This window comes from Hermetia illucens, chromosome 2, assembly GCF_905115235.1.
Source record: "Hermetia illucens chromosome 2, iHerIll2.2.curated.20191125, whole genome shotgun sequence".
NCBI classification, from domain to species: Eukaryota; Metazoa; Arthropoda; class Insecta; order Diptera; family Stratiomyidae; genus Hermetia; species Hermetia illucens.
In genome coordinates, this window is record NC_051850.1 from 162,011,239 (window position 1) to 162,024,524 (window position 13,286).

General features: G+C 48.8%; 1 protein-coding gene across 2 annotated transcripts in view; it reads left to right on the forward strand.

Annotated features, from left to right (window-relative positions):
• Positions 1–6,480: 6,480 nt before the first annotated feature.
• LOC119649312 (protein bric-a-brac 1) overlaps positions 6,481–13,286 on the forward strand; it is a 338,265-nt gene continuing 331,459 nt past the window's right edge. For both annotated transcript variants that reach the window (XM_038051415.1, XM_038051416.1), the window contains exon 1: positions 6,481–8,081. In XM_038051415.1, the coding sequence (XP_037907343.1) occupies positions 7,017–8,081 (1,065 nt within the window). In that variant the 5' untranslated portion in view covers positions 6,481–7,016. The remainder of the gene's footprint in view (positions 8,082–13,286) is intronic.

Below are 13,286 nucleotides of genomic sequence, written 5' to 3' on the forward strand. Positions count from 1 at the left end.
TGCTCAGTCCGTAGAAGAATCGGGACGGTTCTCCGTAGCCCTCTCCTACCGCTGTCAGGAGCATCGTACGACATTTTCATCGTACCTTTAACGGCTATGAGTTGAAGCCCAAATCGTAGATGAATCTATGGTATCGGCAGCAGATACCCAAGAAACGGCGCAGCTGCCTCACGACTTTACTTTGTCTAAATTAGTCCGAACTACTTACTCCATGTCCAATGATTCTTCTGGGCGAAATGGCTTTTCTCCACATTGATAATCTGCTGCTTTTCAGATGAGCAGTAATCTGTTCAGCGTCTCAGACACGATCACCAAATCATTCAGACAGACAAACACTTGATTCCTCAGATCCTGGAGATGACGAAGGCGGTCTTATCCCTTGACGTCTCATCGAGGAAGATTTCTAAGAAGGTATTCTTAAAGACAATACGTAAGGTGTACGTTCCAGTCCCTGATTCGTAAAAAAAAGAAACATTAATAACGTAACTTGCAGCTGAAGCTTCTGCATAGGCGACGGAGCATGCTGCTGGGCCACCACATCATCAGGCCCCCATGAAGAAGAAAGAAAACGAAGGTCACTGGTCGCGTAAGTGAGAGAATCAACTTAAGGCTAATCCTTCCCCGTCGATCCCTCTGTGCGTTAGTTTTTAATTTGTGCTCTCCCTTGTTAGGCCGTTAGCCGGTTTATCTCGATTGGAAAATAAATTTTCAGTGGTTTCAGCCCGCCTCAAAACTTCACGTCTCTACTAGAGTAGCTTAACCCGCGTGGGCTTGGTGTTTGACAATGGAGTCAAGACACGTGAGAAAATCTCTGTGTCCTGACAGGAAGTTAATATTTTTGAATCGAGAACCCCGGCCTTCATCTTGCCGAACTGCTAGACTTCAGGTTAGCTCCTGCTAGTGCGTCCAGTTCCACATATTATCTTGTGCAGCCAGTGTTCACGACTGGCAAACCTGATAGAGGAGTTTGGTTGGTTGACAGCTTTGGTGACCATGTTGATGCCAGGGTGATGCAACGCAGAACTCTCATCGCAACAGAGGCGTCGAGGGTTGTCCACGGCAGCTAAAGGACCGTTGAAGAAACGAGCGTTCCGAAACTACATCTCTTATTCATTTTTCTCTTTGAAATTACTATTCCGCGGTGGGAAAATCCAAGGAATTGACCCTTTCCAGTCCCTTCACGTCAGGCCCAGATTCCAGGGATAGTAGTCCTTTCTAACTTCCTTGGTTTCAACTTTGAAGTTGAAGTTCTTTTCAAACAATTTTGATCGCCATTCGGATGGCCTACCTTTGACCGGGATCCATGGAAGAGTAGCAAATGTATCTGCAGATCCTGCACCACGAGATAGCCTCCAGTATTTTATAACCAAACGAAAATACGCCTCAAGTGAACTAATATGGTAGACGTGGTATGTATGAATTATGCATGGTTGGATTTTCATCGAGAGCCAACATGATGTCAGAACCGTAAAGAGAAAATTATACGTTGTACGAGGAGTCGTTGGCAAATCCTAAACAGTTGCAATCGCTGGCCGAGTTTCTGTAATTCCTAGAAATTCGTTTTCAGTCGCTGGAAGCGCTAGGTGCCAGGAAGATTAAAGCGAAGGACAACAAAAAGAAGCTACCAAGAACAACGATGTCAGTCACTATGGTCACCGTAGGTTGCACAATGTGTAAAGAGGCGCATCAACTCTTTGCATGCAACGACTTTTTGCGCTTGTCACCCAAGGATCGTTTTCATCATCTCCAGAAACACAAGCTCTGCATCAATTGTTTGAAAAGTGGTCATTTTGCATCATCTTGCTCTTCGAGAGGGTACACGAAGTGCTCCAAAAAACACAACACGCTGATTCACTTTAAGCTCCGTGAAGAAACATCATTGGACAACCAAACGCTGGATCTTGAGAAAATTAGCTCGAGTCGAAAGCCTTCTAAGATTGCAAGCGAGAAGGCTTCATTAGCGGCGGTTAACAACGACAGCGATGTACTTGACTGTTAGACGTAAAGGGATCCGATGGAACTACAGCCAGCTGTCGAGTGATCTTAGATTCTGGCTCACAAGTCCGCCGCTAGCAACTAATTTTAAGCCAATGCGCCTACAAGGAGTGGGACATTCGTAGCTGGAGACGCATCGAAGAGTGAGCGATGAGGTTCAATCAGGAGTGACCAGGTATTCAACGAGAGTTGAAGTGATTGTTCTCCCCCAGATCGTGGCCTGCAGCCTTCGCGAACGTTTGACGTCTCTTCAAGGAATGTTCCTAAAAACATTAAGCAATCGGACCCAAGGTTCAATGAATCGAGACGAGTCGATATGCTAATAGGAGCAGAATACTACCATGAGCTTTTGTGCGCTGGATAAATCAAAATAGGGAAGAACTTCCCGCTGCTGCAGAACACGTTACTTGGATGGATAGTTACGGGAAAGCTGACGGAAGGAGGTCCATCTGTTGCTACATGCGGCATCTGCACGATGGACAAACCTCTAGAGCGCAGTATTGAGAGATTTTGGCAGATCGAGCAGCTACCAGAGGCCTGGGGTCAAGCAGTGCACTGCAGGATAGACTGACGCAGTGGATCCAAGGTTAAGATTGGTATACTGCGTGGACAACAGCGAACGAACACCACTGCTCAAAGAGCAGGGACCAGCAAAAGCACGTCTGAGATAAATATAACAGACGTCGGGACAGACCTAAGCCATCTCCACTGGAGCCAAGAAAGCGGGGAGCAACAGAGATCAGGCCGCATGAAGGGAATGCTCCCAAAAAATCCAAACCTGAAACCAAGGGGTGAGAAAACCCGACGTAAGATTGATCACCTGAGAGCCATAATATTACATGATATGAAGATCAGACGAGAAACAGAGGCCAAATATTTGGGAATTACGCTAAACCAAAAATTACTCTGGAAGACACATGTCGGAAACGCTTGTCGGAAAGCTACGAGGGCTCTTATGACTTGTAGATCCATAGCAGGAAAAAAATGGGATTGCAGCCCGAAGATACTACTTTGGATATATATTGCAATAGTAAGGCCAATGATTACCTATGGAGCGGTAATCGGGGCAGAAAGAACCGAACTCAGCACACTAGCCAGGGAATTACATAAACTCCAGAGGCTGGCTTGCGTGTGTATCAGTGGGGCAATGAGGACATGCCCAACGGCATCCCTGGAGGTCCTTCTGGGATTAACCCCTCTCCATCTGCACATACGGATGCAGACAAGGAGGGCAATATTCAGGATGGCCGGTAGTATGAGTGAGGCGGGGAGCTGCTTAAATCGAAGGAAGATTGATATTCTTTCTAGGCGGTATCCCGAATTACTGATACCAAAGGATAACATGACAACGATGTTTCACTTCGATAAGAAGTTTGAAACACGTTGGAGTAACAAGGCAAACTGGGAGAGCGTGGCTGCGACATACGGCTTAAACCAGCAACTGGTTACTTGGTACACTGACGGATCCCTCACAGCAGAGAAAGCGGGTGCCGGTGTCATTGGTCCAAGGAAAATGTACTTTAAGCCAATGGGTAGGTACACTAGCATATTCCAGGCGGAAATATACGTCATAGACAAATGTGCCTCCTTTAATCTGCAAAGGAACTATAAGGGGCAGAACATAGCTATTTCACCGATAGCCAAGCAGCGATCAAGGCATTTAGGTCCAAACAGGTGAACTCTAAACTGGTGTGGGAATGCCTTGAGGGAATGAATACACTCCGCGCGTCCAACAAGGTCTGGATACTTTGGGTTCCAGGCCATGCTGGGTTGGAAGGCGTCCAGCCAGCGGACGAGAAGGCCAAGAAGGGAGCAGGGACGCCTTTACACGGGCCAGAACCCTTCTGTTGAATCGGAAACTGTTTCATGGCTATGAATCTAAGAAATGAAGAGGAACGATTGAGGGAACTATACTGGGCGGGCCTACCAGGGATGGAGCAGTCCAGGGTGTTTATTAGATGATACGAACCCAACAAAATATCCATTGGGTTGCGATGTCCTCAAAAGAGATTTTTATGTTGATGAATTGATGAGTGATGGCAACAGTCTCACAGCTACAAAGGAAATTCAAAGGCACTTAGTGACCTTCCTGAAAAAAGGAAGTTTTAAACTTTGAAAATGGAGTTCCAACCATAATAATTTTCTTCTAAAAAAAAAAAGCGCCAGACCCGTGGGAATCCCTCATTTTCCGACCCCCCCTCTTCAGGCCTGCGAGGTACATGGCGGGATTTTATCAAGCAGGGGGGGGAGGGGCAACTTTACCAGAAACGGAAAGAAGACCAAATTGAAAATTTTCAGTTCGTCCGAGGTACCAGAATGGCATATTTCATAGTAGGATTTTTTGATGATCAACACACTGCCAATAGGGCCAGTATTTGAAACTCGCACAATGGATAATTGGTCAATTTCAGCTTAAATTGTGAATAAAACTAAGATCATTGCTGATATTGCGACTACTCGGTGATGATGGGATGACGATGCGCAACCTTATAGTCCTCCTTCTTCTGGCAGAGTCACCAGGAATACACGGACGTGGATTTGATCCCTACATCTGCATCTAGCCGTCTATATAGGTAATTTGGTGTTTCCAAAATTGAATGAGGAATTTTTCAAATATATTCTGGCTGCAAGGATTTGTGCATTTTTACCGCCAAACGTATGAGAGCAGCTCTTAACCTAGAGCAAGATGAAATCTAAGATTGAAGAACTTCGTGAACATCCTGTAACTCCCTGGAAGGTACCGAGAACTCAAAGAAAGAGCAGAACCTGGGACTTGTGTATTTATCCAATTTCTTGGGGGCATCCATTCTGCGGACACCAGAACGGCCCGAAGTAACGCTTCATCGGCAGTTTCCGTTTTCCATTTCAATTCCAGAACAAACAGTCAATTCTGAGCGAAAAGGTAATCAAAATTCGAATGCCCGCTCTTAAGGCTTTTCGACCGGATTCGCCGGGACAAAGGACCGAGGCCGAAAGCCAACGTCCATTACGCCATCTTCGACTCTTTCCTGTTGTGTATCAATAAGAAACCGCACGCGGACCAAGTGCAGCCGAATCCTTGCCAATCAACACATATCGCAGCGTCTCCGATGGATTTTGCCCTCTTGAAGCCCCCAAAGTGTTCCGTTATGCAAAACACAACTCTTTTCTGATTCGCTTGGAACCGTGGCGTATCGGAGACTTGCACAAAGGAAACGGCTGGCTCTCACGTACGGTGGGCGATGCAAGGCCGGTTGCACGGGGGGCGCGGCGCCGGGATGTGCAGCAGCCAAAAAAGAAAGCAACCCTTTCGGGGAGTGGCGTTACGTTACGCGTTAATCAAGTGTAATTCAGTCTGGGGCGGCGGAGGCGCCGCCACCCGCAACAGCATCCGGGCCAAGTTTTGCAAGTTCCGCGGGTGCATGGGCCGTGCATGGGCATCACGCCGTGCGGGAAATAAGAAAGCGCTCGCCCGTCTTAGGCCACGCACTTTCTCCCCGCAACTCGCGAATGCACCGAATTCCCGCGCGGAAAGAACCCACCACCACACTTCCCGTTCGTTGTCAAGTTGCATTCGCCTCGTGTGCAATGAGTCCTGGCCGTTCTGTTGACAAAATCGTGCATTGGTCACTGGCTGCTCGCATCGAGAGAAAAAACGGAAACTTGCGTGGTGGCGGTAAGAAACCCACATGCAGCCCCGACCAGCAGCGATGCTCCACGGGGCCGAGCCGCGAGATTGGGGCAGGGAGAGCCGAGCGTGCATAAAAATCTGCACCACGTGATTTTTGCAACGAGGCACCGCCTCCCGGATGCAAAATTCAAATAGCGCTCGCCCTCCCACCCGCGGCCAGGTCGACAGGTGCGGAGCGAGCTGCGCGATTTGCCTACGCTCGGCCGATGGGGGACGGGCAACGAGCCGTCGCCGAGCGAGTGGGGAGCGCGTCGCCACGAACGCCGCGTCGGCTCCGGCATCGGACCGAGCTCGCATCGCGGTCGACGTGCCACCACCCAGCGCGCTCTGGCCAAGCACATGGTCGGCCAGGCGACGGACGACCGAGCCGAGTCCGTCAACCCGTGAGCAAGCGGCGCGCAGCGCTCCGTCGAGCACGTGCACAACTCCATGCTCACGCCATGCCTCACACGGACTGCAGCGCGGCCGGAATGCACTCACTCCCACATGCAGCCGCGGTGCATCCGAGAGAGAGCCTCCGTCAGCGTCCGTCACCATTCGCACGAGTCCTATCCACTCCACCGATGACGGCCCGACGACCGTCCCCGACGCGCTCCTGTCGTCTCGGCTGCACTGATCACATGCCAGCCGAAAACAAGTGCTCCGCTCGCTCTCCACTATGTAAACACCACGCACACACCGCCACGCGGCGCGGTAGTGGTGCGATGCACTGGAGCGGCGCGCGTGTGTGAGTGCGAGCGGGCGCGGAGCGCGGGAGCGCAACAGAGTTTCTCTTCGCGGAATCGGGAGCGTGACAGTCGTTTTCGAGTCGTCAATGAGAGTAAGTTGTTGTTTAGTAGTGCCGCCGGGAGTCGGTTGTCCAAGTGGATTTTTTGTGGCTGGCGGACAACAACAATTTCCTTATTTATTTGTGTTTGGGCGGAAGTGTCCAAAAAGTTGCCTGCCCTCTGCCGAAGCTGGGCCAGTTCATTCCGTGAGCACAGCATCCTTGGGTGCAGTCGAGTCTGAGTCATTAGTCCTCGAGGCGGTCGCAGCGAGCGTGGATAGCAAGCGTGAAGTGTAATGCGGTGCGAGCTGAGTGCGGGATCTGGTTAGGGCGCGCACCCGAGTCCTTTCTGCCTAATGTTTACTCCTGGCTGCCAAGTGTAACTTTGCCGAGACCCGGTCAGGACCGAGCACCGCCGCCGCCGTTCGCGATAAACAAGGAAGTGATTATGACGCAATCTGTTGGTGGTCGCAGCCAAACAATTTGCCCCCAGTGCTAAGTGCGAATGATCTTCTGGTTCAGTGCCGTGCCAAGTGTCCGCTCCTGTACTTTGTGTTCTAATTGAGACTTTACCAGTGGCTCGAAATGTCGACAGAGACGCCGCCTCCACCGCCGAAGAGCCTGTCGCCTGTCGCGGCAGCGCCAACAGCCTCAGAGAAGGCCCCACGATCCAAGACCCCTTCGTCGTCTCCGGCGACCCCGCAAGACATGTCTTCGCGCCAGTCGCCCACGAACTTGCCCTCTGGATCCGGGTCGGCTGGGTCCTCGCAACAGCGGGAGTTTCCCTCGCCTGAGACCGCAGCAGCAAGGTCCACCCCGACCGCGTCTTCGCAGCCGGGATCCCAGCAGTTCTGCCTGCGTTGGAACAATTACCAGACCAACCTGACCAGTGTCTTCGATCAGCTGCTTCAGAACGAGACGTTCGTGGACGTGACCCTAGCCTGCGACGGGCAGTCAATCAAAGCCCACAAGATGGTCCTCTCGGCCTGCAGCCCCTACTTTCAGGCCCTGTTCTTCGACAACCCTTGCCAGCACCCGATCATCATAATGCGCGACGTCAAGTGGCCCGAGCTGAAGGCCATTGTGGAGTTCATGTACAAGGGGGAGATAAACGTGAGCCAGGATCAAATTGGACCGCTCCTGCGGGTCGCAGAAATGCTCAAGATCCGCGGACTGGCTGATGTGAATGGCGACCCGGACGGGAATTCCGACGGCAAAGCCAAGACGGTGTCGTCCTCGACAGCTGGGACCCCGGAAGTGGCCGTGAAGAAGGCCCGCGTGGCGCCACGAGAATGGGAGCTGAGCAATGTAGACGGAAGTGGTGGTAACGCCAGGACTCGCAAGCGGCGCTGGCCCTCCTCGGACAACTGCAATGCCAGCACCGGCAGTCCCCTGAGCAGTGGCCTGGGAAGTGCGTGTGAAAATGCTCCGACACCCGATCCACACTTGGAGGCCGCGTCTCCTGTTGCAACCGCAGCCAACTCATCACAAGGACCCAACCATCCGCAAACCCCGACGCCCAACGCCATGCCTTCCTTCCCGATCCCGACTCCGCTCGAGACAATGGGTTTATCGTCGATGGGAATGAGCCACGCGGATGACATGGAAATCAAGCCTGGGATAGCCGAGATGATCCGCGAGGAAGAAAGGGTAAGTACCCGCTAGTGTAAGTTGTGCTCCCCAAACCCAGGCGACAGGATAACCTGCTGCCCCAATTGATCCATTTCAAGAACTTACGCGTCCTCCTCCGCCAGTGATTACCCATTTCTCAGCTCCGCGTAACAATTGCACTCATTCTGAACTTGGGTCGGAATTCGCACGAAAAATCCGAGAAAATGGCGTTACACCCATCCTTCAGGTTCATTCACCTGGCACTCAGCCATTCCTCCCGCTCCAGCCTCTTACAAATTGTAAACAAATAACTTGACAGTCTTGTTGCCGTTTCCCTAGCCGTTGGCTGGCTATCTTGGCTCCTTTCTTACGCAAAGCGCGCCCGAGTGCGCATGACGTTCGAATAAATTTCGTTATTAACATAAATAAATGAAAAAATTAAAACTAATGTTCATCGCCACCCCGCGCTGCACCCACCCCATCCCCCGGAGCGGCGGTGTCCCTTGCGTGGGTGGCGTCTTGGCGGAGATGTCTTGCGAACTCCTTGATGCACGGCCAACGTTCCTGCGAACATTCTTCTTCTGTGGGGACGATGCCGCACAGGCAGAGGGTGCCGGGAACTGTGGAGTATCGCTCTAAGGAGCAGGAAACCGAAAAGTTCCGGGGGATGTTGGCGTTGCTGCGAAGGTCGAGTGTGGCTGGAAGGTATCTCTGGCGTGCGGGGGGCGAGTCTCGCTGCCGAGACCCGAGAGAAAGTGAAAGGCGCTCAGAACGGAACAAGCATCATCGTGGCTATTATCGTTGTCTACGAATTTCACGCCGAAGTGACTCCCCAAAATATCCTTGCCTTTCACCTATTCGCCCAACTTCTTAGTTGCCGCCAGGAGCTTTGCACCCTTGTAAGTGACGAGCGAGGAGCGGCCAACAACAAACTCACAAACGGAGATATCCACTTCCGAAAAATGGCAAAATTCAATGGACTCCGATGGCACGGGGGGGGCGGGGGCGGCCAAGACATCGGGAAGTGGCAGCGGAAACGGCAGCAACAACGCCAGGCTGCCGAGCAAGTGGGTGGAAGATGCACAAGATGTTGACTTCGATACGCTCAAGTCGGGCGAATGGGATTTACTCTCGGTGTCTCGGCACCCCAGCTCCCGAAATTCCGGGCTCGTGCCGAAAGGGCTTCTGAAAATGACAACAGGCAACATGATAGTGGTGTCTTGGAGAATTCCAGGCAGTCTCCGTTGCGGGGTTGTATGCAATTGATCCGAGATGTTATTTTGGTTTAGACACGACCTTGAAAGATAAGTTGACCTGATTTCGGATGTGGCGCTTTGGGATTTGTGCTCGCCCATTGTCTTGAAGGCAATTCGCATTCAGGCGGCTTTCGGTATGTTTTTGGGTTTGATACGTTTTCCGTGGGAAGTCTTGGCGAGTTTTTTTTTCTTTTAACCGGTTGAGGGTGGAATTGGCGCGAAGGGAATTCAAGTTGGAATTCTTGGGCTGGAGGGAAGTTTCTTCAAGTGCATTAGATTGTCGAGGGGTCAGTCTAATCAACAAGTTTTGGACGACATTTTTCTGTTGTTCGAATGAGGATTTGAATAGGAGCTTTCCTTGTGACCCATGGAATCCTTTTCTCCCGTCAACATTGGGGTGGTTGGTATTCGAGTTCCGCTTCCCTTCGTAAGATCCAGAACAACATCAGCTTTTGAGCCGGGAAATATGAATTTCAGTAAAATATCATTCACTTTTTGTCCTTGCTTGGGGATGGATTCTCAAATGTCTTAATACATACAATTGACAGGTTCTCCCTTTTGAATTTTTGGAAAAGTGCAAGTTTTTCTCAAATTTCCTCCCAAAATTCTTCAACCCCTACGTTTCACTACATTTGAAATCGTCTACCAAACAGGATAACGGCATGCTAAAGGTTATCCTGTAAACTTTGGCACACAAAATTGGCAATCCTACTTGAGTTTAACAGTGTTTTCCCAATTCAGTTTCTTTTTCGTTTCTTATTGCGAATTCCAAAAAAGGACGAAAGCACAACTGTCTTAAATTTTCTTCGGTGGTAAGGTAGGTCAAATGATTGATGCAACATTAGCCAAGTCATCACTTGGCCGTCGTGTCAAACCACTCTTGCTCTTCTGTTGTGGAGTCTGGTTATTTTATCCGTAACCCACTTTGGGGTGGCTTTATTTTTTGGCACATTGTTTTCTAAGTCTTCATTTGACATTTTAGCTTTCAGGGCCCCGCTGAAGTCTTCCTCGATACTCTCGTGGGTTGGTTAACTTAGTCTTCCTGGAAACATCGTTCACATCCTCGTTGAATCTCCATATTATGTCCAAGTTTTCTTCAATTTGGGGTACCTTCTAAACCTTCGTCAATTTTTGACTTTAGGATTCTTCTCTCATCTCACTGTCCTTCGCGGTAAAGAAAGTATGTTCAACATCATCTATTTCCGCATCACCAAAAATACTAATGTTCTATTTTGCCCATACAGTAAAGGTATTTGAGGAAATATCCCTGTTTAGACAGGCATCGCACTAAATTTCTCTCGACCCATTTTTTTACGTTGAGGAGGAACTCTGCTGTCCGTATGCCTTTGTTGTCTGACATGTCTGGGTCTCGTTCCGTGCCTCAGTTGGAATTTTCCCTTTCCTGGGGTTCCAGGTCTTTGGTCTTGACGAGTCGATCAGTGGCTATGGCCCCCAGAAAACCAAAGCTTCCGGTTCGAATGCTATACGATATGCTGAAACTACTCTAAATGCACATGTATGCTGCACAGAAAATGTGGTTCTCCGTTGAATTATTAGAAGTTTACGTTTGGTCTGTGCAGGAGCTTCTACATTCATCATTACCTTTCTCATCATGCCAGTAACTCGTCTTGTTTCGGTTGCCGCATTGTTAATTTGACCCAATAAACTTATCATGGGGTCAAATATTAGGCTTAGATATCTAAGTACCTTTTTTGGTAACACTGCATTATTGAGCCCTTGCATCTCAACTTCCTACGGTATGTTCCGCTTCGTTAGAGGTATGAATTAGGTTTTTTCGGTGAGGTTCGAACCGTAGACTACCAGCCATAAACTAAAGTAGAGTGGCGCAATGAAATGGGTGTGTCCATAAGTTTTTCCCTTTTCTATAAGTCTTAGGAGGAGGAGCTGTAGCTGCACTATCAGAGAGCGCTCAACGCTCAATCGCACCACCGTAGAAAGAAGAGTTGTATTCATGGGTTCCCTACGAGCTGCCTCAAGAACATGGAAAACGCTTAAACAATTGCGCTTCTCAGCTGAAAAGTCAAAAATCGAAAAGTTTTCTTATTCCTATTTGGTCACTAAGGATGAAAAGTGGGCTCTTTTCAAAAATTGCTGAAAGCCGCAGAACCATCTGCAAGAAGAACGAAACATAGCATTGGGCAGGAGCATATTGCGATAAAGCCTTATTGTATGTTTTGTGGGATTTGATGGATTATTTACTGGGACCTGACATCACGCATCCAAAATCTAACAGCGTCTGCCCAGATAAGCCGTATCGAAGTTGCCTTGGAGTCGGAACGAATAGAGGTAACGTCATCTTCCACCGTGACATTGATAAGCCTCACACTGCTGTACTCACTCAGAGAAAAACTGCGGATTTCGATTGACAGCAGTTGATCCAACCCTCATACGTCCCTGAAATTGTCCCGTCAAACATTTATTTGTTGCGCTCATTGGTCAATTATTTGAAAGAAAAGATATTTTTTAACAAAGATGCTCTAAAAATCGGACTTACGGATTTCTTGCCATCCAAGTTCTCTTAATTATACAAAAAGGGATTTTGTTGTTGCCAGACAATTGGTAGTATGTAAGGGACGACGAAGGAAACTATGTATTGCATTGAAAATAGAAATGAAAATGCAACACAGATGGATGAAGTAAAGATAACAATCTATTGGTAACTAAATACAGCTAATTCTTAAAAAATACCATCATCTCTTGAAGGCTCTTCCGTATCGACACATCTCCAATCGCGATTGCCGATGACTGTTTTTTATTTGAGGTATTCTTACAAAAAGAAGTCGAGGCATGTCAAACTGGACGCGTGAAGGGTAGAGAATATCCACTAAAAAAAAACCCCGTTCCTCTTTTTTGCCAGAATTTAGTTAATTCAAGTAAAAGCCTATTCCGGGAAGCAGTTCTTCCCCTCTTCTTGAAGTAGTCGAAAAAGGAAGAACTGTTTTCCACTTGATATTCTTTGATTTCTTCGCAATCCGGATTTGCTGCCGCTCACCTTTTTTTGTGGGGATATCTTGAACAAAAAGTGTACATTAATCCTTCTGCTTTAGAAAGGGGACAATTGATCCCCAAAGTACGCCCTTCCGTCAGACGACTAACGGTTTTTTCCAAGGTCAAGTACTGCTTCTCCACCTTGCTTGGGGTCAGCGTCACCGAAAACGACAACAAATGGAAATGGACCTTTTTCTTCCGCCTTTGTCCCGTTCACAAGCGGGGTTGACTCGTCTTGATCGGTTTCGGCATTTGGTTCTATCAAAAGCCTGATGCAGTCGCGAGGCTTTCAAATCCCCACCTGGCGTATCAAGCCATCGTTGTTTCAACCGACCTTTTGGTCGCTTACCATCGACCTTGATGCTCAGACCAACCTTAGCAAACGAATTCTCGTCATATTGTCATATCGATCGCGGATATCCTCATTTCGAATGTGATCAAAACGTGTCACGTCAATAGTCCAACGCAGCATCTTCGTCTCCATTACCGGAATACGACGCTCATTGTCCTTTATAGTCGGTCAACACTCAGAAACATGGAGAACGATAGCACGGACTACATTGGCGTAAATTTTCGATTTGAGACGTTCGTTGATACGTCGATCACAAAGAAACCAGTTGTGGAACGCCACTTCTTCCATCGGTCGTCAAAAATTCAGTTTTGTTTAGATTCAATCTGAGACCGTGTTGTATGAGCCGATCATTCAATTTTTGGACAAGTTGCTCAAGATCATTTTTGCTATTAGATGCTAGGAAAACATCATCTGCATGAAGCAGTGTGTAGGGCGCTGGACGTTGGATGTCCCGTGTGACGGTCCATAACAAGAATAAAGAGGGGTGGTGAGAGGGCGCTTCCTTGATGAACACCAACAGAGACACGAAGCGGTTTTGATACATCCGCCATACTTGATGGCACCACGGTTAAACGCTTTCTCTAGATCCAGAAATGCAATGTAAAGAGGGCGATGTTTCTCACAGTA